Genomic DNA, 27,482 nt, shown 5'->3' with positions numbered 1-27,482 from the left:
GATTCGTGAGAAGGTGCTGCCCTCTTGTGTCTCACCTACAGATTTGTGTCTAAAAGTGTCTAAGGGTTAGTGTTAACCCTCAGACCCCAACAAACACGTCACCGTTCCCGCACAGAAGATCTTTATCATGATTGCAGAAGATTCATTATCTTCCTCAGTGTGATATCCATCCACAACCAAACACAGGAACTACATTTCTATCAGCTGTTGCTAAACAAGAAGTTTACTGTACGCAGTATGTCTTTATAGATCGCGTGTTTGTTGACCGGGATATTAGAGGAAGGCTTAGAATTCACTTTCCTTCAGCAAGAGGAATGTAAGCATTTTAATCTTGGACTGCAGGTCTTGTGTATTATTAAGTTTAATTGATTTTTTTAAGTATACTCCAACTGTTATTACAAACTGAGATACTGAACAATACACAATCATTCTTGTGCTGTCGCCACACGCTGCACCGTCGCTGTCTTTTTAATCATTTCTCTCCTCTCACCTTGTGGTCCAGGTGTGTCGGGAGTATCAGAGGGGCAACTGCTCCCGGGGGGAGAACGACTGTCGTTTCGCCCACCCCGCTGACAGCACCATGATCGACACCAACGACAACACCGTCACTGTGTGCATGGACTACATCAAGGGTCGGTGCTCCCGGGAAAAGTGCAAGTACTTCCACCCGCCAGCTCATCTGCAGGCCAAAATTAAGGCTACCCAACACCAGGTGAACCAGGCCACAGCCGCCGCAGCCATGGTGAGCAGTCTGTACAAGCGTGGGCACACTCATACACACACACACACACATACACACACACACGCACACACACCACAGCGTAAGCAGCAAGTCTGAGAGAGTTTTAAATTGGGGCTATCCATTATCAGGTCTCCTAGTAAGGAATATGTTCTGTGGCTCGCTCCCATATTCATCTTTGGATGTATCTCACCAACCTGGTTGGTGTTATGTAGCTTTTTCACTTTTAATAGGTCTGCATGTTGGTTTGGGTCAAATCTCTTCAGAGCTGGATGATATGAAAAAGGATTGGACCATGGTGCATTGTTAACTGTCATTACTCTTGTCATAATTCCCCTTAAAGTGAAAAAAACAAACAATTGTCTTGTTCCTTGTTCATCTCATCCCAGGCCTCAAGCAGAGAGTCAGTTCCTCTGTCTTCCGCTCTCAACGACCTGGTCATGTTTGGGTCTCCATTGTTTCTGTGCTTCCTCTCTATTACTTCTCTTCCTCTTGACACTATTTATAAAGGGATTGATTCGGCCCCGTGTCGCAGTAGCAGCACCTGTGTAACAAGTACAGCTGCACCTGTCTATTGATCGCAGTGTTCTCTTCATGCTCTTATTGACACAGCAGAGCAGAGAGCTCGGGGCGAATCACTGTGACATGAAACCGACCATAATGTGCACAGTGAAACAGAAACTTGTCAATTCCATATATTCTGTCCAATACAATTACTGAGGCCCACTTAAAGTAATGACTGAATAATGTTCTCATTGCTGTATCCATCCATCTTTGTGTGTCAATGACTAATGTAGATGAGTAGTTATCATTGATTATTGATGATCATGTAACTGTTGAGCAGCAGAGCTAGTGTCCACACTGTGCATGCCTTAGTCCTGTTATCCCCTTGTATATTGCATTCCAATGATTTGTTTTTTATTTGTTTTTGTTTTTTCTCACCTATACCCAAACTGCACTGCTGCCCCCATGATGCACCTCTGCTTGCTGGTTTATGTTAATGCGCTTGAACCCCATTGGCCCATTGCCATCATGTGCTCGCTGCCTGCTAATTAAGACTCAGTCGGCTGTCAAATCACTGAAGCGACCCCTCGACGCAACCTTTGACCTGGTACTATGACCTTTCACCTTTTAGCTTGGCATGTGGCTTTGTTGTTGAGCAGTGTTTTAACCAAAGATACCTAGCTATTTTTGTTGTCGTTGTCTCGGTGCAATGTCTGTTTTTTCCTCCTGTTGATCTGTCATTACTGCCTGTGATGAAATGATTGTGGCTGTCAGTGGTTTCGAAACTCATCCAACGGCAAACAACCCTGTTCATGTAGGAATGACCTCAAGCACAAATTCAAATGTTCGAGTTTGTGATGGGGAGCCGCAATCAATTCTTCACCCGTCGCCTGTTTAACAAAAGTCAGTGAGAGCTAGGAGAGTAGAGCTTCTTTAACGGTGGCATGGCTTCAGTCTTACGTCCAAGTCAGTGTTGTGGAGCAGCTCAATCAAATGTGTGCATGTCTATGTCGCTAGTGCATGTCAGATGGATAAGGGTGGGGCTAAGAGGAACAGTCTTTAAAACCATACAGGCGTGATCCCACCATAAACAGATGGTTACAGTTCAAATGGTAGTTCACTCCATCATCAAATCTATATTGTCGCCGGGCTCAGACCTCAAGAATGGCCTCATGCCAGGATAAAATCCACATACGGAGCAATTTCATGGTGTGAATTTTGTCACTGGAAATATATAGTTTCAATACCTGACCAATGACCCTTGGCGTGAGGCCATTTGTGAAATGTGCCTGAGAGTGAACCATCACTTAAACATTGCTTACACAGTTTATCATGGAGCTAGCAGTGCAGCCTCCCTCTCTCTGTGCTTCCTACTTGTTCCACCTCTTGTTAGCAGCCTTATTGTTTTAATAGTTAATGCTTGCTCATGTTGCACTTAGTCAGCTTCAGGGAGACAAAGTTAATAGACAAAGCTTCCGGATAACATTGAATACATGCTTGTTAGCCAGTAGCTCCAGTAGGCACCATGCTCCTGCTTGTGTAGTACTTGTGTCAGACTGCTGCTTGCTTGCTACTGAGAATATGATGATATTGTTGTTGTTGTTGTTGTTGTTGTTGTTGTACACACAAGAAGGATGTTGTGACGCTGTTCCTATGATGCTCTCTAACATATGTACCTTTTTTGTTTTCTTTTTTTGCCTCTCTCCAACACTCCTAACTCTTTCTGTTATCCACGGATCTCTCTCTCTCTCTCTCTCTCTCTCTGTATTTTTTTTATTTTTATTTCCTGTCTCACTGACCTCCCTCCATCTGGCTGAGCAGGGCATCGCCCCTAGTGTCATGGCTCCCATGCCAAAGCGGGCAGCCCTGGAGAAGGCCAATGGGGCCTCTGCCATGTTTAACACCGGCATGCTCCAGTACCAACAGGCCCTGGCCAACATGCAGTTTCAGCAGCAGGCTGCTTTCCTCCCATCAGGTATGGCTCCAACAGCAACCACCGCTTTAGCGCTCAGGCCGCCCAGAGGACGCCCGGATCAGTGTGACCTGGCTCCTGTTTAACCGGAGTGGTGTAGACTTCAGCAGAGAACGCTTCAGATGTGGACCATCTTTCAAACCCATTTTCATCAGATAGAGGGAAAATATAAAGATTGACAAACAAACCCTAAAAAATCTAGATTATATACTTGAGGGTTTTGAACATGAACATCTCGAAGTGCAGTTTAAATGCTAGAAAATGCTTTAACACATCCGTGCATTATGCGCTTTGTGTGGCACTGCATTGTCACTAGGTGTTGAGAACAGGTTAAAAGATCTCTCTGCGTACTAATTACCTTAATAATACTCCACTTACCCGATTCTCCTAGTACGTGCAGGCTGACTAAGCAAGGCATGGACGTTTGTAAGATAACAAGATCGTTCTTTTTGCTTCTTAATCCAAGTGTACCACGGTATGGTAACCCATGTTTTGATGAGATACCATGTCTCGAGGCTTTGGCTTGGGCTGGGATGAATGGGGCTGGATGGGATGATCGATGGTATCTCGACAAAAAACAACAGCAGGCTGCAGAGTCTGGCTTCTGTATGCGTCTACTTCTGTCTAGAGTGTGTATATAATGTTTAATACTTGATTGAACTTACAACCATAACCTGCACTGTCACCCTTGATGTATTGCACATTCATATGCATTGCACTTCAGACAAAAGTTTGTGTTCATTCTCTGGTTTGATTAACCGATTACTTTATGATGAGTTCAAACCCCTTCGCCTTTTCCAAATCGCTGATGACTGTTTCAAAGAGATATTAACCTTTTTTTCCCACCTTATCTCTCCCCTCACTCTAACGAACCTTGTGATGGGCTGTTTTGATTTCTCTTCCCTATCCAATCCACTTCCTGTTGCACTGCATGATGGGCAGGCTCAATATTGTGCATGACACCTGCAGCCAGCCTTGGTAGGTTCCAGCTTTCCTTCTTCAGTTATCTGTGACCTCATGTCTGTGACTCACACGTCATCAAAATCCAGCCGTCTGTTTGCTGTTTTGTATTCATAGCCACTTTGTCACTCTGATAAAAGATTTTGTTGACCTGAGAGTCACTGTGCTGGTTTGTGGAAGACACTTTTTGTGATGTGTAGCGTAAGCAAGAGTCCACATGAGGACAGACAAATCTAAAATGAAAAATGAAATGTCAATGTTGTATATTACCTGTATGACAGTTCTCTGTGTACACCTACTGTATATTGCTTGACCACTCTCGTTCTCATGCTGTCCTTTACTTGGCTTTTGGCTGGTCTAACCTGACATCAATTGAAATCCCTTTTCAAAATCATTAAGACAAGCGAGGGAGTTCAATTATAACCTTCCCCCGTCATCTCCTCTGCCATACTCCATTCTTAAGACTCCCCTTTCTACGGCTTTTTAAAGTTAGCTCTCCTCTTGTTAACGAAAAAATTACATTATTGATCGTTCGGTTTCTGACAATACAGATAAGTGTGTAAGTGAGGCGCTGCTGTGACATTTATACATCAAAGTTCTCCGATCACGAGACCACATGTCAGCGTCGGCAGAGGGAGGAAAGGGAGCCAGTTAAATCGAATCTCTCTCTGACTCTCTCTCTCTCTCTCTCTCTCCTTCCCTCATTTGCCTGGAATGTGTGTGGCTACACTGCTCCTCTGTGTATATTTTCTTACATGATTTTCCCTCCAAAAAAGTTCCCATGATGCACGGTGGTAGTCCAGCCACTGCAGCCAACTCATCTGCCACAAGCGTTCCCTTTGCAACTGCCTCCACCAATCAGGTTTGCACCACTACATCCCTTATATCTATCTATCTATCTATCTATCTATCTATCTATCTATCTATCTATCTCTCTATCTATCTATCTTTCTATCTATATCTATCTATCTATCTCTATCTATCTATCTATCTATCTATCTATCTATCTATCTATCTCTCTATCTATATGTCTATCTATCTATCTATCTATCTTTCTATCTATCTATCTATCTATCCATGCACATTGGCGATCTGGGGATGCTTGTGTCTCACAGCGAGGGGTGGGCTGGGTAGAAGATGTTACTCCCTCTTGTTGGCCTACACCAACATGTGTTCATGTATCACACTATCAGGTTTTAAAGCATTCCGTGTCCATTTAAACTATATACATCGTACTCTAGTGTAATACATATCTTACGTTATCTGTCTTTCTGGAGAAAAAACATACTGTATTTCATCTGATGTGTCCTCGTTGTAACCTCGATTTTTGTCCTTTCCCATTTTGAGGACTCTTCCTCATCAAAGTTGACTACCAACGAATACATGCAATTGGTATGTATGAGGTAGTTTTTTTTTTTGTTTTTTTTTAAACATTTTTCAGAGCCATTCGCACGGCTTGTGTAAAAGTCGCTATCTGTGCCCTTTGGTGCTTGGCTTCCCCCCCCCCTTTTTTCCCGCTGCTGCTTCCAGCACGTAGTGCAAAGATTTACCATGTTCCTTGTGTTTAAAAGCTGGACATACATTTTTTTGATTTCATTTATGTTGAAAGGATTTTGTGAGCTGTCAGCTTCTTTGCACAATTTCATAATGCCAGTGAAACGATTTTAAGGTTAAAATAAATCATGCTAATGTCTGTGATCCAGACCCAGTTTTCTGCCTTTTATTGAGGTGTGCAGGTCAACAATATGGAGGACTTAGATTTGCATGGGGGAGCCACCTCACTGACAGTTTCCCCATGCCCCCTCATCTCCCCCATCCCCTGAACCCTCCTCTTCCCCTCCCTGCTGTCCAGAAGTGTCTGTTTATTCTTATTGCCACGTCACATCATGAATGATTTGTGCCAAACTGTAGCCACATTGCCTCTGCTACCTTGCCAACTTTGTCCTGTTTTTCAGCAATGAACTCATCTCAATGTGAGAGGATGTGGTTAAAATGTGTTGACCTGTGTTTGTTTTGTCAGCCAGCGTGTTTTTCTCTGCTTCATTTGATCCCTGTCTGTTTTCTACCCCCAGATTCCAATAATATCTGCAGATCATCTGAGTAGTCACAAGTACTTGACTCAAATGTAGTTCCTCTTAAGAACAGTGAGTTCCCATTTCAATACACAAACACACACACACACTCTTCACAGTGGTTTTTTTGTGTGGATCATTTTAGCTCTGTTTTAAGACTCCACGGTGTGCAACTTTTGAATGCATAAATCTCTTTTGTTTTTAGTTTTTTTTCTCAAGTGAAATGTCGTTGTGTCTTGCAGATCAAATGAATGTGTGCTGGCACCGTCCAAGCCAAAAGAGTTCAGCCTTTATCTACATAACCTTCCGAATGTCACGCAATGAGACAAGGAGGGTTTTTGCCATCTCTTACCCAGTTCACGGTGATGGTCTCATCACACACATATAATCGCGTCACGGGTGCAACACACGATCTGTGCCATCTTCCCACATGTCAATGTCAAGAAGAATTTGTCGTCAAATCCAACGTCCAGCCAGAGAGAGAAGAGGATGTCCTGGTGCCGCGGTCAGTGCATCTCCCTCTAAACCACAGCACTCAATTTGTTCTGTTATCCTTACTGCACGCAGAGAAGGTCAAGAGCGTGGGTTGCATGAGGCAACACAGACGTGCTGGTACGTTAGTAGACCAAGATTTTTATTTTATTTTATTTTTCTTTAAAAAAAAAATTTGTTCTGCTCTATTTTTTGTTTTATCGATAGCCATATTTCATAGTTTACAAGTGAAATGCAAACATGCACCTTGAATTTCAATTGAAATCTGAAAGGCACAAGGATTTTAACAGGAATTATTATTATTATTTTCCCGCCAAAATAATTAGGCATGTACAGTATTGTGTTTTTACGGCTACTAGTGAAACTAGATGTTGAAATGAGGGTCTTGGACATATGAATGTTCTGGGTAAACCAACATACCTGTGTATCTTGAAAGCACAGCCAGGCAAACTTTTCTCACCTTGTCATGTGCCATCAAGGCCATACAGCTAAAACCAGAGTGTTATCTCAGCAGTGTTATTTGTTTACCGAAGGTAAAAGTTTTGTATGGCTCCTTTTGTATTGTTTTGGTTTCATTAATTTTTTAATTTGAACTTTTATCTAATTAATCAGTTTTAGAAGTGGGTTTTTTGTGATTTTTTTTCTCTTTCTTTTAAAATTAAAAAATGGAGTGTTTTTCTAAAGTTTGTCATACTTCTTTTCTAGTGCTAGTGTTGTTTTGTGTTTATTGGGATTAGGTTGTTGCTCAAGTCCATCGACTCTAAAGCCTGGTGAAGTAGAGGGTGTAGCTTCCATTGACATTGTCAACCTTGTTCAAGCTCTTTTAAAGAGAGGCGACTTTAAAACTGTGTCTCCAAGAAGCACTGTTGAGCCATGTGTAGATAGAAATTTAAAACAACAGACCCAAAAGTCTATTAGGTCATTTAAAAACCACATGTGCACTTGAATGATTGTTTGTCCGGTCACGTGATTTAATTTCACATCCCATCTCTCGCAAACTTTCATTTTTGGAGGAATTTGCGACGCATTGTATGACTTTGAATTGTATTTCAAGCAAAAACACAAAGGTCGTCATTCACTTGTAGATCTGACTATGGAAACCAAAGCACAGTTTTATCTCATAATCATATTCACAAAGGTTTGTAGAAGCATCCAGAGGCTTAAACAATTAAGGAAACATGTTTATCATCTTCTATCATCTGTCAGTTTTATGATCACTTCCTTCTTTTTCTGTGTTCACAGATGTGTGTAGTGTGTCTTTACCGATTGTAACGTACCTAACAAAGCCTTAGATTACAATTAATGGGTCTCAGCCCAATCAAATGTACTTTCAATCACCATGCAGGTAAAGAACACCAATGATGTTTTATAGTTCTCTCACATGCCGCTTATGATCTTTTTTTCTTTTTTTGTTCATTCTGTCTATGTTAAAGTAACAATTACTCTCTTAAATTTCATTGAACTTATGTGTTGTGTACTACTTAAGGATTTGAATCTATTTGAGGTATGTAGTTTTTAGATTTTTCTTTTTTTTGCCTTACTATATATTACTTGACAACATTGATATAGCCGTTGTAGATTTTGAGGTAGTATGACATTCATAACTTTTTTCAAACCATATAAATGATAACGTGTTGAGTCAGTTTTAAATATTCACTTCATTCATATAGCTGGACGTCTTTTTTCAGTTGATGTTACATTATCACTTAATTTTGTTGATGAAAGACTTTTTTGATACAAGGAATGAGATCAATTCATTTCGCTGCCACTGCAGCATCTCAAAAAACCAAACAAAAAGAAAGAAAAAAACTAATGTTTCAACCAACTTAAATTTTCCTGTCAAGAACACGTCACGTTTGAAAATATAATGTATTGAGATATAGATTGTCCATGTTTTAGAGTACAAATTATTTTCTACTGTATCCATTTCAAAAAAATATGTTATATTGTTGGAATATTTCTTAAGTTTGCCCTGAATGTCAGGCCAAAACGAGCAGTGAAATTGTTGGGTGTCTGGACGTTTGGTCGAGAGTGAGATTAGGAGCGAGAGAGAGAAAGACTTCTCCCGACTGGAGGAGTCTGAAATGCTGCAGATGATGAGTTCTAACCTAAGGGACGAAGGTTGACTTTTTGCACTTCTGTATATAGTCAAATGAACAGAGAAAAAAATGTGTATCATATTGAGATATTATTTTGAATAAAAAAAAATATCTATAATTATAAGGAATTTTGTTAGATTAATTTAAATTCTTAAATTAGAAGACCAGCTGAAAAAAAATTGCTTGCAAACAAGGGCACTTGTTTCTTGGCCAATGCATTCAGAGAAAGCTATGCGCTTTTTGTCTTATTTTATCAGTGGCTTGCATTGCCAGGGAATGTTGTCGGGGAGTAGATATCCCCATGTCACGCAGAATCCACCCCTCTCGTTGGATGACATATCCAATGATGGCCATTTATCATTTGTTGGACTCGGTCATGCAGTACTGCTGCTCCCGTGGTATAGTTGATACATAAAACAAAAAGAATATATTCTATTATAGTTTGACTGCATGTAAAAGTACAAACATTTAAACAAAAGCAGCTGCGTAGTTACAGTATATAAGGAAAGATAACACATTCAGACCACAGAATACACAGTAATATGTTTTGGGTTTTTATTTTAATTATACGTACAGTAGATAACATCCACAGTGGGGAGGAATAATACTTCAAAAAAACAAGTCATCTTACTCTTGTGTGAAAATATTTTTCAAAGAAAAACATTATTTAAAGAACAATAAAATATTAGCACTCATTCAACCCCAGGTCGTTTCTCACAGCCATATAATTACAGCCGACACTGACTCACGGGAAGTTGTTCCTGCTCTCATATCTGTGCACTCAGCAGGTGAAGGCTCACCGCACCAAATGTGTATTTGGCGAATTAGTCTCTCGAATGAATGTAACAGTCGCCCGTCAGCGTCAACGAGTTTCTCACTCGTGGCTGCTGCGTCGGCACCAAAGAACCAAAGCACCATTCTCTCCAAATCAGATGTTCGGTCTTCATGGCCGGACCCGAGGTTTTCTCTTCCCTGCTGGGGGCACATGTTTGCTTTGACTGCTTTTTTACTTGTAAGTGCAACCATCACTTATGTATTTGCTAACAGTTGCAGCACAATAATGTACTATTCTGTCTTCAGATTTGTTTATGCACATTTTATTGTTGCCATAATTGACTCTTGCTGTATGGATGGAAAAAAAAAATCTGAATAAAACAATATTTGATTTGCTCATGCAACAGTTGTGTGGTCACTGTCTGTGTGTGTGTGTGTGTGTGTGTGTGTGTGTGCGCGCATTGGGCGTGTGGTTCAAATTAACAGAGTACTATTCAGTTACTGAATTCAAGTTAAGATATTAACGTGAAATGCAACTTGATATTTATTCACACATAAAAATGGACACTCTGGAAAACACTATGCAAGTAGTTTCCTATATTTTTTATTATCATTTTTATATTAGTTCTTATGTGACGGTGTCTGTCCTTCATCTTTTGCTTTATCGGAGTCAGAACTAAATAAAAAAAAAACATTAGATGAAGCCCACAATACAATACAGTACAACTTTATTCATCAAACAACTATAACAAAATAAAAGAGCTGCTCAGTTGCATTGAGCTAAAAGTGCAATTGTTTAAAAACAAATACTAGGTTGTGATTGTAATCAATATAAAGATGAATTAGTCCACATGGTAGATAGGCATTTATGTATTTGTATTTAATTTTTCATGTGCCAAGCTCTAGGCGGAGCTTAGAATTGTCCTAGGTTATTCCTTGTTCACCGGGTGTGTGGCTTCGGGGATGAACGCTGCCCTGTGCCAGTTGGTGGAGCCCCTGGGGAGGGAGGCAGTCTGCCTGAGAGGTGGAGAACACGGGCTGTGTCCCTGTTAAGGTCACGGGCCTTTGCCCTGACCCGCTGCTCGTGAAATGAAGCCAGGCTACAATGATGATGCACTCCAGTGATTTTGGTGCAGGTGTTCACTATTTAGTTTGAGACAAATTTCAGTTTTTGACAGTAAGGGATGGGAACCAGGAGATGAAGGACAAACACAAAAACCAAAAACTTTACATTGTTTTATTGTCATTTTAAATCACTACAGAAAATGCAACTTTTCTACTGTATGATGTATTTTACATGATAAAAATGAATGAAACCGTTAGAATTCACTGCACCTGATTCAACAGCAAAAAGCTATTGTACATCAATGCATTAATTTGTTTTTTAAAAATGGTAAATAAAAAAGTGATTTCATTTTTTATTTATTTTACTTATCTATTATTTCTAACTGTTGTCTATCACTTTATAAACTGAAAAATCAATCGATTATCAAAGAAAACTATATGATAGAATAATAGTTCTCCTGCACAACCTTGTCCATGTGTGTGATGGTATAACAACTGACATTCATTTTCATTTCATAATAACTGCCTGCCCCTTTCACATAAATAACATAAAGACAGATGGCCATCCCTTTTTTTTTTTAAATTTCCTTTATTTTCAAATCAGATAACAAATAAATGATTCATTATGACTAATGTATAATTAGAATCTTCAAGTATGACCTCATCAACATGCTAGTGTAAACTCGTAGTCGTGTGAGGTCAGAGGTCACGCCGGGCCGCGGGCTCCGCCCAGTCAGCTGACTGCCGCGGCTCCGTGTGACGGCTCCTTTAAGAGAGCGGAGCTGAGCCTCGGCCTCTGACGCGCCGAGGAGGATGTGGGCAGGAAGCGCCGCGCAGGAGGAGAGCGGAGCGGAGCGATCACGCTTGCCGAGCTGCGTTGCACGATACGGCGCGACCAGAATGCGCTTTGGTTCGCCTCGCTGATGTGCCGGAGCGGCCACTCGCCTCGGATCCGCGCCCGGCGGCCGTCGCCGCGCAAGGCCCGCGCGATTTGCCGGGGTGGAATTTGAGTCCCGCCCGAGCGAGAGCGCAGCCTTCCCAGCCTGCTCGGTCGGAAAACATCGGGGCTGGTCAGCGGGTGGGCGAGAGGAGGCTTCGTCGCGGCGAGAAAAAGAAAAGGAGGTGTCTGTCTGTCTTTCCTCCCCCCTCCTGCCCCCCCTCCAGCTCCCCCCTCCTCCCCCGCCATGAGGGAGTACAAAGTGGTTGTTTTGGGGTCGGGCGGAGTCGGCAAATCCGCGCTCACCGTGCAGTTCGTGACGGGCTCCTTCATCGAGAAGTACGACCCCACGATCGAGGACTTCTACCGGAAGGAGATCGAGGTGGACTCGTCGCCGTCCGTGCTGGAGATCCTGGACACGGCGGGCACCGAGCAGTTCGCCTCCATGCGGGACCTGTACATCAAGAACGGCCAGGGCTTCATCCTGGTCTACAGCCTGGTGAACCAGCAGAGCTTCCAGGACATCAAGCCGATGCGGGACCAGATCATCCGGGTGAAGCGGTACGAGCGGGTGCCCATGATCCTGGTGGGCAACAAGGTGGACCTGGAGGGCGAGCGGGAGGTGTCGTCCGGCGAGGGCAAGGCGCTGGCGCAGGACTGGAGCTGCCCGTTCATGGAAACTTCGGCCAAAAATAAAGGCTCGGTCGACGAGCTGTTCGCGGAGATCGTGCGACAGATGAACTACTCGTCTGTCCCCAGCGGCGGCGACAAGTGCTGCTCGTGTGTCCTGTTCTGAAAAGTCAACAACAACAACAACAACAACAACAAACAAACAAACAGAGAACAGTTTGAGTTCATAACTTTTAATGTGGGGCAAAAGTATTCTCTCTCCTCACACTGTTGTCTTATTGTTGCCCACAAGCGGGGGAGAATCGACAACAACAATCGATTATAATGTATAATAGTCTGGAAACGTGTTTACATGACGAAGTACTTGAATGTTTTTGGGGATTTTCTTTCTTGTCGTTGTTTTTAAATAGCTTTGTATATGACACTTCTCTGGAAATGTGCCTCAATGGGAATGTCTTATTGTGAAAACCTAAGAGACGCGTGATTTCCGTTTCTTTCTCTCTCTCGCTCTTTATTTTGTGCTTTCATTCGTTGAGTTGTCACTGTTTCATCTTCTGGGCTGGGTCCATCAGTCGTGGAAGTCTTGTGGTGGTTGTAGGTGGTGACGGGGTAGTTATTATTATTATCATTATACCCTGTTATGAGGCCTCGTCATATTTAAAATCTCCCATAAAGCCTTGCTCAAATCCAACCGTAGTTTTGCTCCAAAAGGTCAAGAGGTGCCGACCCGCCCACTACAGGATGCTGTATTTGAAGCTGTGGATTGTGGTGGAGTTGTGTAACGGCTACATATCTTTGTCCCCCACCCCCTCTTCTCTCTCTCTCTCTCTCTCTGGTCCGATGGAAGTGGATTTATCATGGAACTTGCACTTAGCTGACGGTGTCCCTCCTCAGTGTGCACAAACGAGGACCTTGGTGCGTTGCTGTCGCTGCGTGGGGAACGCCACGGCCCCATGTCAAGTGCCTTCCTCAGAATACTCCTGTGACTGTGCCAACAGATGAGCCCTAACTTCCTCTGCAGTGCGTCTTGATGGCAATCAGAACTTCTTCTTCTTCTTCTTTTCCTTTTTTTAGCCGTATTTCAGTACACTCACCAAGGCTTGTACCAGACCTGCTCTATCCAGGGTCAGATTCAGGCCATTTCTCGAGGTACTTGTCCAACAAGAACTCTTTTTTTTTTTTTTTCTCTCTAAATGGCAAGCCATGTCTGTCTGTATTATCTAGATTTTTGTTTCTCTCTCTCTCTCTCTCTCTCTCTCTCTAAAAATGTGACATTTTTGACTTTACTGTAATTGTAATTCTCCCTTTGGACAAATCCTCTGCCATCAACCTGTCAGTTTGAAAGACTTGTAATACAAAAAAAAGCATTTTACGTAACACCGCGTGCTGTCATTGACTCTGCTGGTAATTGAACAGTTCGTACATTTAACTTTAGATAATAATGATGTGTCAGTTACAACTCGAAATCCAAGGCCAAACGTTGTGTAGGTGTTGGCCACATTACAAGCTACCTATAGTGAAAATGTGACCAGTTTTAGAAAAATACCTTTCTTTTGCAATTCAACTTTATCTATTATAATCACTTACAATGATGTTGTTTTTTATGTTGGGGGGAGCAGGCTGTTCAGGTAACTATGGAGCGGGACAAGAGGTTTAGAATAATATCAGATATGTCCAGTCAGTCACACAAATAGTTTAAAACTTAAAAAATCTCCCTTAATTACATGCACATTTGATTACATAGGTTTATTATATGATTAATATTTATGATGATGCAGCCAAAATATGTGATAATTTGACCTGTAAGCTTTCCATATCCTCTAGTTCCAGCTTTGCTGATGTGAGGATTTGCTGCTTTCCTCTGTTTTATATATATCAATACAAATTGAAAATCTTTGGGTTTGAAACAGTCGGTCCCACAAAAACAGCTCATTTCAAAACATCGCCAAGGGCTCTGGGAAATTGGAATGCATATTTCTCAATGCTTTTGGACACTGTATACACAAATCAATGAATTAAAAAAAACCAAAACAATGAGAATATTAACTTGCAGGTCCTAACACCACAACCTATGGGATTTAGATATCGTGGTAATAGATATTTGAATCTTATTTACAGGTTTTAAATGTGAATGTTTCATATAGTAAGTATTATATAGTAAGTGGTCACAGTCATCGTGACTTGGCTGAATAAGACACTTCTCCGTCCAGTTGTGTGGACACATGTTTTTCGAGCCGACAGTAGAGAACAGAGAGGACTTTTTTTTTATATTTTTGTGTCTGTGGCCAAGTTCAGTCGGCCATACTAAGACTGGCCAATGAGCTTCTGCCTCCCGTGTCCCTCTTAACCACACACATTGCAAATTTAACCCTAAGGCCCTGCTTTCACTTTGAGTCCAATGTGAAGACAGTGAGTCTATTAACGGACACTTTATTTCAATCACGAGTAGATGGTGTCAGTGCATATAGTTATCTAAGCTACGAATCCAAAAACAACATGTAGTTCATAGCTCATTGTGCTTTCTATATGACAAGAAAAATGTTTTACCTTTTCATATGCGGAAGAATCATGTGACGCTCACACTAAAGCTGTTTTAAGACAGGACGTTGCATTTCACATATGAAGGACACAGCAGGAGATTGTCAGAGTCAGACGTGTTCACAAAAGCAGGAACGTTTCTGGAACATTCTCTGGCCTCTGGGTAGAGCGTGCAGAGGCAGGACATTACAATAAATTTGCTTTTGGAAAGTAATGTCATCAACACGGCCACTCGTTCGCTGTTAATTTATCTGAAGATTTACCCACTGTTTTCACACTTGGGCTCACTCGGACTTTTCCCAGAAATATTACCAGGGGGCTGGCAGGACCAGTCAAGGAACATTTCAGGAGCACAGTGACAAAACCGCACTGTGACAAAAAAACAACAAAGAATTTGACTTGAATGAATTAATGAGGTTTACTGTAATTTCCAAATGGCAATATATATATATATATATATATATATATATATATATATATATATATATATATATATATATATATATATATGTTGAGACTCAAAAAGTTCAATAAAAATGAAACGTTTTTTATCTGATTTGCAGTTATAATGAAAAGTTAAAGCAAATTACATAGCTTTATTCATAAAAAATGTCTTATAAAGGCAAACATAATATCAATTGTTATATACAATTTTCAATTCACACAATAATGATGAGGATTCCTATTAACTCTTAACTTAATCACTGCAGACCCATCACACCCTGGAGACAACCTTTTCTAACCACTCCCTTCTTTCAGGTGCTACAAATCACTGAATGCCAAAACAGCCAGATACAAGAACAGCTTCTTTCCACATGCCGTCGCTCTTGAGAACAGTTCAAACAGTCGATCGGTGGCAGAACAATCTCTGTGCAATAAACTGCAACACTGAACATCCACTGCACCTACTAATCCCAAAATACATAACTGCAGTTTTACACAAAACAAAAATTAAGTGAAGGTAAACACTGTACATTGTATTCATCCACAACTCCATATGTTCAATGTGAAATATGCACATGTAAGTGGATGCTGATTCTGATTCTGATTCTGATTCTGATTCTGAAATGGATTCTTCGCCGGAGTCTCATGTACACCTGGTCTCCCTCATTGAGAGGTAGGGTCATGACATTGTTTGCCGTCTCATAGCGGCGTCCATCCGGATGGTTGATAGTCTTCATTAGTCGCAGGCCCATCGGTTTAGTTGATACAGTCTGACCAGAGAAGCTGAAGTGGTAAACTCCTTTGACCGGAGCAGTGAAGATACCTGAGGATGATCAACAGAGAGAGAGAGAGTTCAATCTCATATCCCTGTAAGTACACAAGCTGTTGTGCTTTCCAGCTCGTTACTTACAAAATTGACCCGTATGAATACACATCATGATGGTAAGTTTACCTGCTGATGGGCTGTATGCGCCTGTGTTATCGCCGTCGCTCCTGTGGGGCAGTGTGATCTCAGTGTTGTAGGGTCCAGTGTTTCCAACATTGTCGAAGGATTCGCCAAATGCCTCCCGGTTGCCTTGAGAGAAAACAGCGCAATATTATAACAACATAATGATAAATGTTCTCAATCAGAATAAAAACCTGTAACTTAATGTCCGCTCTTACCTTGGTCCTCTCTCTTCAGCTCCTCGAGCTGTCTCTCGGTGTTTTGCTGTTCCGCCTCTCTTATGCTGACATCAAGATGGCTACTGTATCGTGGGCTCTCTGTTACGTCACCGGCTATGGGACCAGCTTGTTCGATGCCGGGACTCTCCATGCTGTTCATGTCTCCGTCTTGTTGCTGTGGCAGGAGCTCAGCCACACACAGGTGGAAGAGGGATAAACCCAACACAGCCAGTGAGGTCTTCATCCTTGGATTGTTTCTGTTTGTCTGCATCAGCTCTTCCCACCAAGCTTTCTATATCACACAAAGAAGGAAAAACTCTTGAATTTCCCATAAAGGCTGTTTCGTCTCTTCTAAAGAACCGACACAAACAGATATGATAAGAAGGGATATCAATGAGTGGACGCGATAAGAAAGTTGCTAAAGGTTTCTTACTCTCTTTGCAGCCAAAGTCTGGTTGAAGTTACTCTTCAGTGCAACACACCTCCACTGTTCAAAAACTACACAACAATATGACAATGAATATGACAACAACAATGCAGTTTAACTACATCCTGTAGTTTAATCTATCCATTGTGGTTTGGTGTGTTGAAATGGCAACATTTCGTGAACACCAATAAACAAAGAGAACAGGTTAAGTTGATGAATACATCATTAGTTTTGTAGGTATTTTAAAATAAATCATAGAAGCATACAAACTTGAACCTGATGATGAATTTCATGTTAATACAGAATAGGTGTCTAATAATTGTTGAGAAATATCACTAAAATCCACAAATGCCAACCTCATGGGTCGCTGGATGAAAAGTCAAAATATCACTAAAATCTTCACGACTCATCTTCTGGACCAAACCTCGTAACAATCAATCCAAAAGTCAGAGGATTAAAACTGACCAACATTGTGATCTCAAGAGTCACGCTGCAGGTGTGAAGAACAACTGTTTACGTAAATAATTTTTGCCTTTTTCAAAAACTGAACTATATATTTATGGATTTTTAAAGACGTATATTTAATAGGGACAACAGAGCTGGGGACCACAGTTGCTGCTGGGAGTGAGAAACTATTGCAATATTGGTCTAGATAATTTGTTGACATTATATGATGCAGATGCTCTCTGGACATTGATCTTTGAAATTAACATTATTGTTTCAACACTTTAATAATAGCTCTTGATCGGAAGCCCCAAGATAAGGCAGAGCATAAAAATGTGATCAGAACAAAAACAAGATGTGTGCATACATGCATCCACCTCTTTTTTCACGGTTGCTTCGGAAAAGTTGCATGTTCATTCTCTGGACAAAAAAACCCACTGATATAATCTATTCTTCTCCCGCAGAATCAGAAAGGAAACATTTGGTGATGCTGCTTTGAACCACTATGCTCCAAATCGCTGGAGCAGCCTCGCAGAAGATCTGAGAGCAGCTGAAAATGTTGATAAATTAATTTAAAGTGTAAATTCAAAATCCACCTTTTTATTCTGGCCTTCATGTAGTGTTTTATAATTTATATACATTTTTATCATGATTTTTTAATTAAATCTATTTTGGTTTAGTGTTTATTTATTTTACTATGTTTGACTTTATTGACCTTTTTACTATCTTAGTATAATTCATTTTGTCTAGTACTTTTAAATGTATTTATTGCTTGTTTTTATTTGTTATTTATATTCTATTATCTAGACTACCCTACTTGTATTGTTGTCATTTCAATAATTCATAGTTTTGGTTTATTTATTATTCCTTATATCCAAGTCTTCCAAAACATTTTTTTAACATCAATCACCTGTTAAGCACTTTGAATTGCAGTTGATTTGTTTGAAAGGTTCTATATAAGTAATCTGTCAATTGATTAACTATAAAGGTAATCATTTCTCATAAACTGCTGTATCACCTATAGCCACAAGAGGGCAGGCAGGGGCAACCGACACAGAGACGAGGTACGGAGTCCTCTTTATGCCAATACATTTGCATTTACGGATGATTTAACAGTTCATTTAAGAGTTATGAATTTTAAACTTGTAGATCCACTTGAACCCCCCCCCCCCCCAAAACAAGTGCTGAACGGAGATACTAAATCTATGTATGTGATAAACACCTAAAGAGAGGGTTTGACAGTTTGATGAACTGATTGATTATAGCCATCACCCCTGTCTTCAGAAGTGACAGCAGCCTGCTGAGCTGACTCCTGCAACTCTGTTGTCAGATGAAAGCTCTTGTATATGAATGAAACTGTTAGCCTCGGGGTCCACGGATGTCCAATGAGCAAAGAAATTGCTGTAATGCTGCTCTGCAGGGAAGAACAGTGAAACGGTACTCCTCATTTATTTCCTTGTGCCACTGCGACTACTCTGTGCTATTTAAAATCGACTTCGAGCTGTTGATACATGCTTCAACCTACATCATGATTATATGAACAACTACATAGGACACTGTTACTGAGGGCCCTACATACTCTATGATTTGGCGGCTGTGGAACAGGAGATAGAGAGGGTAGAGTTGAGATTTCATTTGCAATGTGTATTTTCTGTGTATGACCTTATTTTTCTGGATGTGTAGGGTGTGTGTTGCCTATTGAGTGTGGCGGTGTTTAGACGGCGTTCAGCTGCAGGACGGAATCATATCATATTGTATTTGTTCATTATTTCTGTTAAATCACCAAATACCTGCAAAACTAAACTTTACTTGTAGCCTTCTATCCCCAGGGGAGCGCAGGTCAGACGTTCACTGGACGCGCAGCACTACTGTGTGAGATCCACTATCATGGCTGGAGGCCGTTAGAAGCGTACTTTGAATCTTTCTTCAATGACAGCTTTCTTTGTTTTAATTGTCTGTTTTACATATGGACAAAACCACTTGGTGAGCTGTGGACACTTTAATGGATGATGTGAGTCAGCTTGTGAATATGATGGAATTGTTTTGACAAGCTCTTCACGGCTCTTCAAATGTGTCATGATTCTGCCCTCATGGGCTTTTGTTTGATTGTCATTCCTCCTGTATCTGTTGTGTTGGTTTCTTTGTCCCTTGTTGTTGTTTCCTGTTTCCTTGTCTTGGTTTTAGTTAAGTTACCTTTATATCCTTTGTATCTTGAATTTGTGATTTCCTGTTTTACTTTGTGGTTTTTCGTCTTTTGTGTCTCTTGCCCCAGTGATGGTCCACACCTGCTCCTCACGTCTCACCTGCTCCTCACGTCTCACCTGCTCCTCACGTCTCACCTGCTCCCCTCACGTCTCACCTGTATTACAAATATTATATTTGTAATACACAATTAGCTTGCGTTCATTTGTATACTGTAAACCATTGATTACATTGATTTGAGTCTCCTTTTTATTGTAACACCACCACCACCAACAAGACTGTTTATTAATTGTGTCCTATGGGTGTAGGCATACTTCTTAATTATTTTTTCTTCTTTATTGTCACAGGTCCACCACCATCAACAGGCATCAGAATAATCTCCTGATTCACTGATCGGTTAATTATTGTTGAGAGACACTTATCTGAGCTCTGTTTTGCTTACATAGGGAATAACAAATGGCCAACAAAGGTGCTGTGGCTATTACCATTGTCATAAATCCAGGTGTTTGCCTGGAGTCTCATGTACACCTGGTCTCCCACATTAAGATTGAGAGTCATGCCATTGGTTGTCGTCTCATAGCGATTTCCAGCTCGATGGTTGAACACAGTGACCATTTGTTCTCCGTTCTTCATTAGTCGCAGCCCCATTGGTCTAGATGATAAATTATGACCAGAGAAGCTGAAGTAATAAGCTCCTTTGACTGGAGCAGTGAAGATACCTGAGGATGATCAACACAGAGACACAGTTACATTCATATCACTGTAAGTACAGAAGCTGTTGTGCTTTCCAGCTCATTCCTTACAAAATGAACCCGTATGAATACACATAATTATTGTAAGTTTACCTGTTGATGGGCTGAATGCACCTGTGTTATAGTAGACTTTCTTGTAGCGCAGTGTGACCTCAGTGTTGTAGGGTCCAATGGTCCTAACCCTAACCCTAACCCATGAATGCTCTGAATGCCACCCGGTTGCATTGAGAGTGATATTTTAATGTTTCTTTTCTTTAGAGACAACTGAACCTGAACGGAAATGATAATGGCCACTTGGACCATACTTGAAAAGATCTGTATTTGTAACCTAACTGTTTGTGCAGTAGCTTTTCTATTTATTCCCATTAGTACATTCAAGTCAATTTGGATCAAATAAGGGCCAGGAAACAAAACAAGACTTGTGAGATGTGATGATATTAAGAAAGAATTGGAATCAGAAATCTGGGGACTCTGGGAAAATGGATGGAGTGGACCACGAAGAAAAAGAAGACCCAATGCATTTCATCTGTGCTGCTCCTTTTGAACTGACCACTTCTACTTAAGTTTTTCAATGTTACATGTATGTTTGGCCTTATTTTAACTGCTACAAGAAAAAAAAGAATCCTAACGTGAACTAAGCCTGGTAATGTATATCCACTTTGAATGAATCTAAAGTCTTTAAACCTTCAATTACAGCAGTGGAAACACGTTGTGAACGTAACAATAACATATCACCTTATTGAGGTAACATGGTGAACTTGTCACTAATGCATGTTGAATGGGTTCTTCTTCTTGTCCTCTTTACTCTGACCTGCTGACCGACATCTCTGTCACTCGTGAAGGTAATTCATTACCTCCTGGAAATGTATGTATTCTAAGTCTAATTGTTCTTATATGCTTTGTCTTGTTGTTCTATACAATTATATTCTATTTAATTCCATTTTATATTACTCTTATTCTTTTTTACTGAATTCTTGTCTTATCTTGTCCACAAGACCACCTGATTAAACCGAGCTTAACATAGCATCATTTTCAAGACAAGGTGACGACAACACACACCAAAACACAACTGTACCTACCGGTGGTCGCTTGCTTCAGCTCCGCTAACTGTTTTTCTGCATTTTTTATTTTGGCCTCCAGAAGTCTTCGTTTCTGGCCACAGGGAGAAGCTCGGATGAGGCTGGAGACCTGAAGACCTGAGCCACACCCAGGTAGAGGTGGCATGAAGTCAGCAGAGCCACTGCAGTCTTCATCTTTGATGGATTGGTGTTCGCTGTTCAGTTCAGTTCATCTATTTATCCCACCCCAATCAGGTCACGCCCAGACCAGAAGTTGTTTTGTTTGTTGAACCCAAGTCAACCTTGTCGAAGGACGTTGAGGTGCAAACTGGCTATCTCTTTTTCTACAAAGACACCACATATTACTGCATTATAATTTACATGAATATCAAAACCAGTATCCATTTCCCCCTATAACCTCCTCAGAACCCGCAAAACAATATGCAAAATTAGAGAGTGAAAGGAAGATTAGAATCCACATGACTAAAGAATCTATGTTTGCTGAGAACCAAATATTGAATTGGAAGGAACGTTGATCTGTGAGTGAAGGCGTTTGATTGGCCACAATGTTATTCCACCATGGTTTTTGCAGCAGCGTCGCCCCCCCTGCCCGCAGGAGTCAGATTGTGTACAAGCGTCAATGAGTCATTCTGGTCTTGGAGGGAATAGTGAAGAAAAGACCTCACAAATCCAGGAACCGAAATAGAAATAAGCTGAGTGGGAGGACACAGCAGACACACACCAGTGCTCAAGACTCCCCCATATTCAACCCACATTTTACAGTATCTCCATTTTTTATACCCACACACTTACACCTGTGAATGAGTGAGGCATTTGCGTGTTAGAAGGTAATTGTTGCAAGATCCCTCTTGCACAAATGTAACTTAACAAGGCTCTTCTTTCGTCCACAAGGGGGCAGGCAGCTACAACTGACCAAGCAAGAAGAGGCTGTCCGCTATTTGTGCGTTGTTGTTCCTTAGACGTGTCCATGCAATAGTACAGGTATACATTATGGGATAGTTTAAAAACGATAAAACTTGTCATGCATTCACAGCAGAAAGGGGCTGGCAAACACTGGTGTTAAAAGAATGTTTCACGACTTGGTTTCGCAAAAGCAGGTTGCAAAGCTCTTATCGATAATAGTACGACGAAGGAATATTGTTAATGATGATGATAATGTAGCATTTTAATTCACAGGACACATCATTTTACCCTGCTGCGAAGACCCAAAGCTCTATTTCACCTTTCGGGCCTGTAAGTGGTAATATCTTTAGTGGCATTATTCAGTGTCACAGTATTATATGTAAAGATTCATCATAAGCAAGACTATGTTTTTCTCAATTCCAATTTCAATTATGGTTACCTCACACAATTTGGCACAGTGTGCTGACCTCCTTTTTTACTTGTAAGGAAACCGCAGCAACATTGAAATGTTTTCATGTGTTGACCATTTACTGTCCGCAGCAGTGATTGTGGTGTGGAGCCACGGTATCGAGGTCCCACCGATACTCGCATTTGACTATTCACAAGTCAGCCGGTCATTAATGACGTGTCAGCCCATTTTCAATTACTAATCAAAACCAAACTTATCCCAAAAATGAAACAAAAAACACAACATAAGTGTGGTAGAATGACAGACGCCATAAATTCACGTACTTTGACTTTTCATCTCGGTCCCCTCTGCTGACCTGGAGGAGGCGGTGTTCATGACCTATAATGCAGCCGGCCACCGGGAAGAGATTCAGACGATTTGGCAACGGTGCCAATCATAGACGGTCTATAAAGACGTGCAGCGGACGGGCTCTCAGTCAGGCCTCCTCCAAATTACATTGCTTCTGGAATCAAAAATCCAAGATGGCGCTGGCCAGAATAATAAAATTGAGGCTTCAAAACAGCCGTTCATGAACCAAAGGGTGCCGGGTAACGGTGGGTTATCACTTTGGTTGATGGCAGTGCATTTGAAATTCCTTTTTCATAAGTGAACGGATATATCCACCTCTTTTCCACATTGCCTATTTGTTGAATTTCTGTTTCAGTTATCATTAAATAACTTGCTTTGAGGTAATGTCACCAGACTAGGTGGGTCACATTTTGTCTCCACCACAGCTTGGATTGGCTCTACATGCAACAGATTCCTCATGAAGATATTTCTGACATGTATTAAACAGAAATATCTCTGTGGCTTTGCTCGGCTTGGTTCATGGACAAGCAGGCTACTTTCACTTGCGCCAGCAGGAGCTCACACCAAAGCTGCCTCTGTCTTTTATTTTGTCAATCATCTAAGAATAAAGTTGACATCACAGGTTTGACACAGAGATGTTTCTGGGTCCTCGGCCCTATCTGCTGATACTGTTGCTTTGTTAATCTTATTTTGTGTGCCTGCTGCCTTGGCTTAGTCCACGCTCTATGTCTACTTTGTTTGACATATCTGTGGAAATAGTGTCATTACTCCAAATTACCCTGTTGGCACTAAGGGCATGACAAAAACTCTTCAGCATATAAACAGGGATCTCCTCTGTGGTTCTTGCATGACAGGCATTGCATTACACTTACATGGAGATGTTTTCAGATCAGATTCTCTCCGCAGGAGGACTAAATATATTGAAAGAGACGTGCTAACAAAAGAAACTGTCCCATCAGCCTGTGGGAGGCCCGGCCGGACCGAACATGTATCTCAAGGCAGCCTGTACTGAAGTCCCCGTGCCCAGGCTGAGAGGGGGGCAGAGGCTGGACCGTTGCTCCAGTTCCACCCAGCAGAGGCAGGGGGTAGGAACCAGGGTGTACCCCTCAAGCTCCACCAGCTGCCCGACAGGAGGCTTTGAAGCCACCCGACCTCGAGAGCAGCACAGTTTGGAGGAACTTCTGCATGTACACAGCCACTTTTTTCAGGCATCTGTGCAACCTAGTGCCAGCATGGTCTACAGGTAGGATGTTATTTATTGGATATTTTTTACTGGGGAAGGGTGCAAACACTTCAAACCCAAAATATTCAGTATATTTAGATTTAGGTTGGATTGCCATATATAGTAAGACTGAGTTTGTAGAATGAGATTTATGGCACTTTGAATTTGAATTACTTACATTTTGCATAGTTTTGGGTTGTCATGCTAATTCTGCATAATGAGCTGCATCTTCTTTTTCATATTTTCAAGTAAATGTGAATATAATTGTTGCCCAATCAGGGTGAACAGCAGCTTGTTTGTAAATTTGATAAAATTTCCATAATTTATAAACCTCTGGAAGCACAGATTAAAGTTTAACTGCTCAGCAGGGTCCCTGGTCCCGTTAAACACCTCATGCTTTCATCATCTCCTGATAAGGAAGAGTCTGCCTTAGCACAGCGAGACCCAGCACTAATTCCCCTCCGTAATTAGACTTGATGTTTAAGGCACATGAGGCCACCTCCAGACATTCAGCAACGTCGTCAGTGGCTTTGATAGGCTTCAGTACTGTGGAGACACTGAGGATCGGCATAACTAATGAAGTTAGTCCTCATGTCCAAATGTCCAATTAGTGTGTGTGAGAGAGAAACAGCTTTATGCTAAGCTAACCTAACTGTATCAATCTTTTCATCCAATTCTCTGCAGGAGAGTAAATGAATATATTTAACAAAATATCAAACTATTACAACAGTATTTTCCAACTTTTCTTTAGCGGTTACCCATTCCCATACCGTAGCAACCTAACCGATGTTAACAAATCAAATCTAATTTGCACATTCAACTTTGTACCTGCTTTGCATATGACACCATTGAAATTGTTATTGCCTAGAAGCGCTATTCTTTCCCCACACGTTTAAAATAAGTATTGTTGTGTGTGTCTATGTGCGTGTGTGCGTGCTCATGCGTGTGTGTGTGTGTGTGTGTGTACAAAATAACTCAAAAAAGCATTTGCAGATTTTCACCAAACACAGTGGGAAAAGGGTCCGTCTGAATATGACAGACGGTTGATGTGTTTGTGAGAGTGAAAGAGAGAGAGAGAGTGCAAGAGCGACAGTGTGGCGGAGAGCGCTGCACACAGCTCTACAGTGAAGCAATGGCAAAAAAACACAAAGTTAGAGACCATTCATGTTGCACAGCCACAGTCTAATTATTCCTTGGGAAACACAGCAGTGACTGGGAGCGTGTGTAAGTTCCCTCACCCTAACTCTAACATTGGGCCTAATTTTGATAGGGGGAAAATTTCATCGAAATGAGGCAACATAGGGCTGAGGGAACATAGGGATGACCCCAGTTCTCCCCACCCCGATGTTTTTCATTGAGGTTGAAACTCTGAAAGTGCACAGACATCTCATCAATACTGGATCTACAAACTACTGAGTGCTTCACCATTAGAAACATATGGCTTTGTATCCACTTCAATTCCTTGCTTTGAGGCCTAATGCCCTTGGGCAGACACAGAAGGTCACTAGGCTTCTGTAGGGGCGGTCACAATAAAGATGTCAACATTCGTCAGTGTCACCGAATGCATTGCATTAAAACTGAGTGGAGGTTGTGGCAAGGGCGGCCATGAAAGTAGTGATATTGATGATGACAAGTGGAAATGACATAATGGTGGAAGTGGTGATGATAATGGTTATGATAGTTGATGATGATGTTTAGATAATATAGGTGAAGAAAATGATGGTTCTGGGGCTGATAGTGAAGGATGGCAATTTCCGTGATGATGATGATGACGATGACCCTGCTTTTTCATTCAAAACTCAGATTATGAGTCAAGCTTCTTCATCGGTGTTTCATGCATGTTCCCTGGGAATCTGTAGCACTACATACCAGCGGCCATATGGTCGACATAGTCAGAACCCGCCATTCAGAGCAGATTAAACCAAATTCTTCCTCTGTGGTGTTGTATGTGCAGCGCATCACAATGACTCCCGGTCTAATCTGCAGCATAGGGGAAACACTATAGACTCGGAGTGAGAGAGAGAATCCTCTGTTAAATGGTGATTTAGAGAGAGAGAGAGATGGAAGAGGCGGAAAAGAGAAAGATGATAACTGACAGAAGGATGATAATCCATAGAGAAAGAAGTGTTTGAGAGAGAGAGAGAGAGAGAGAGAGGGACTGCTGCAGCAGTGATGTCATAGACAGCTTGGAAAGGTTTCCCCCCTCATTATCTCTCATTCTCTCTACAGGAGGTTAGAGCTGATAAGGGAGACTATCTATTAGACGTTGAATAGCCTCCTTTTAGTCTGTTTACAGGGCTGTAATTATGTAACATGGAATCTAACAATCCTCATAGGGCTTTATTTAGAGAGTAGTGGCTAATATGAGAAAGGAAGTGAACTGTTCTCCATAAAAATAGTTGCGGTACTTTGGTTCTATGCAGACAGTGCCACCAAGAAATGCTGGGAAATGATCGAAACTGTGGGAAATCCAGGGTTAGGTCACTGTGGAGGGCCTCTTCAGTGCAGCTTTGTAATCACTCATCTACAGTATTTCAACAAACTCCCCGTTGCCTCAGGGTAACAGCGTTATCGCCTGTTGGGGATACCAGCTGATAATGTAACGGTTCTAGTTGACACCTTTGACTGACAGGATCAACAGGGAGGTAGTTATAGACTTGGAGTTGCTGGTGACATTAGAGGGATGTTTAGTCCAACAGTGCAGTCCCCTCACACATTTTTTCTGAAAGGTTGCTGTAGCAGTTTTACTCTGACTGTGAAAACAGTTGTACGCTATGTTCTGATGCTCAGATGGGGGGTTTTAAAAAAATGACCTTGATGATGTTAAATCAACTGTCAAATGAAGCCATCCTGTTGCATTATGGATATTATAGATTCTGGATTTTGATGCATAAAAAGCCAATTCTGCTGCTTTGGTTTTGACCATTTTCATTATAACTCTTGACAGTGAATTTTTATGAAACTGCAACACTAAATGACTGCTAATAGTATTTGTCATCTAACTAATAGAGCTTGGAAAGACAAGAATTCAAATCATGACTGGTCACATGTCACCAATGTTTGCATCAACACCTGAAGGAGATATTACCTTTCAGTTGCGGTAGTATTTTGGACTTGAGTGTATAGCATTCATGTGAATTACATAAATAAAACAAAATGCTTTACATTCGAATAATATCATTTCCCACTGCACTCTAACTGACCACCTCCCAAATGCTCCTCCTGACCCAGAAGCCAAACACTGTTACCAGTGTCCTCTCTTATCAAATGCAGTCACTAGGATATAAATAAAACTGTGTTGGCCTC

General features: G+C 41.3%; 4 protein-coding genes across 33 annotated transcripts in view; 2 read left to right on the top strand and 2 right to left on the bottom strand.

Annotated features, from left to right (window-relative positions):
* The window catches only part of LOC118310597 (muscleblind-like protein 1), a 47,490-nt gene extending 37,474 nt beyond the window's left edge, over positions 1-10,016 (top strand). For 11 of the 28 annotated variants that reach the window (XM_047331861.1, XM_035633650.2, XM_035633656.2 and 8 more), the window contains 8 exons: positions 503-742; positions 1,797-1,850; positions 3,065-3,218; positions 4,158-4,193; positions 4,952-5,037; positions 5,523-5,567; positions 6,248-6,319; positions 6,490-10,016. In XM_047331861.1, coding sequence (XP_047187817.1) covers positions 503-742; positions 1,797-1,850; positions 3,065-3,218; positions 4,158-4,193; positions 4,952-5,037; positions 5,523-5,567; positions 6,248-6,304 — 672 coding nt within the window. In that variant the 3' untranslated portion in view covers positions 6,305-6,319; positions 6,490-10,016. The remainder of the gene's footprint in view (positions 1-502; positions 743-1,796; positions 1,851-3,064; positions 3,219-4,157; positions 4,194-4,951; positions 5,038-5,522; positions 5,568-6,247; positions 6,320-6,489) is intronic. The other 17 variants (XM_047331852.1, XM_035633657.2, XM_047331854.1 and 14 more) reach the window with 9 other exon arrangements.
* A 1,356-nt stretch (positions 10,017-11,372) lies between these two features.
* On the top strand, positions 11,373-13,621 carry LOC118310600 (ras-related protein Rap-2b-like). Its single transcript, XM_035633680.2, has one exon. The coding sequence runs from the start codon at positions 11,862-11,864 to the stop codon at positions 12,408-12,410; it is 549 nt and encodes a 182-aa protein (XP_035489573.1). The 5' UTR covers positions 11,373-11,861; the 3' UTR covers positions 12,411-13,621.
* Positions 13,622-15,358: 1,737 nt separating this feature from the next.
* LOC118310602 lies at positions 15,359-19,526 on the bottom strand. The gene is made up of 5 exons (XM_035633684.2): positions 19,455-19,526; positions 16,824-16,888; positions 16,391-16,682; positions 16,179-16,301; positions 15,359-16,049 (listed from the first exon to the last, which is right to left on the bottom strand). The coding sequence occupies exons 3-5, from the start codon at positions 16,659-16,661 to the stop codon at positions 15,784-15,786; spliced, it is 660 nt and encodes a 219-aa protein (XP_035489577.2). The 5' UTR covers positions 16,662-16,682; positions 16,824-16,888; positions 19,455-19,526; the 3' UTR covers positions 15,359-15,783.
* LOC124850009 (complement C1q-like protein 4) lies at positions 19,246-21,503 on the bottom strand. 3 transcript variants are annotated; one of them, XM_047331864.1, is made up of 3 exons: positions 21,295-21,503; positions 19,949-20,182; positions 19,246-19,620 (listed from the first exon to the last, which is right to left on the bottom strand). In XM_047331864.1, exons 1-3 carry the CDS (start codon positions 21,437-21,439, stop codon positions 19,610-19,612), a joined length of 390 nt encoding a protein of 129 aa, XP_047187820.1. In that variant the 5' UTR covers positions 21,440-21,503; the 3' UTR covers positions 19,246-19,609. The 3 variants fall into 3 exon arrangements, with proteins under 3 accessions (XP_047187820.1, XP_047187821.1, XP_047187819.1); XM_047331865.1 differs by having other exon boundaries at positions 19,246-19,582; XM_047331863.1 differs by lacking the exon at positions 19,246-19,620 and having other exon boundaries at positions 19,778-20,182.
* Positions 21,504-27,482: the final 5,979 nt, after the last annotated feature.

Source organism: Scophthalmus maximus, chromosome 5 (assembly GCF_022379125.1).
Source record: "Scophthalmus maximus strain ysfricsl-2021 chromosome 5, ASM2237912v1, whole genome shotgun sequence".
NCBI classification, from domain to species: domain Eukaryota; kingdom Metazoa; phylum Chordata; class Actinopteri; order Pleuronectiformes; family Scophthalmidae; genus Scophthalmus; species Scophthalmus maximus.
The sequence above is the reverse complement of the archived record's forward strand: the minus strand, read 5'-3'. Positions and strand labels throughout refer to the sequence as shown.

What these genes read in the sequence shown, in the direction of transcription:
- LOC118310600 (XM_035633680.2), top strand. Translation starts at nt 11,862, where the DNA reads ATGAGGGAGTACAAAGTGGTTGTTTTGGGGTCGGGCGGAGTCGGCAAA.
- LOC118310602 (XM_035633684.2), bottom strand. Translation starts at nt 16,661, where the DNA reads ATGCAGACAAACAGAAACAATCCAAGGATGAAGACCTCACTGGCTGTG. An exon ending in GCTGAAGAGAGAGGACCAAG is followed by an intron (nt 16,302 to 16,390) that starts GTAAGAGCGGAC and finishes TTTTCTCTCAAG; the next exon opens with GCAACCGGGAGGCATTTGGC. An exon ending in CGCATACAGCCCATCAGCAG is followed by an intron (nt 16,050 to 16,178) that starts GTAAACTTACCA and finishes GATCATCCTCAG; the next exon opens with GTATCTTCACTGCTCCGGTC.
- LOC124850009 (XM_047331863.1), bottom strand. Translation starts at nt 21,439, where the DNA reads ATGCCACCTCTACCTGGGTGTGGCTCAGGTCTTCAGGTCTCCAGCCTC. An exon ending in GCTGAAGCAAGCGACCACCG is followed by an intron (nt 20,183 to 21,294) that starts GTAGGTACAGTT and finishes GATCATCCTCAG; the next exon opens with GTATCTTCACTGCTCCAGTC.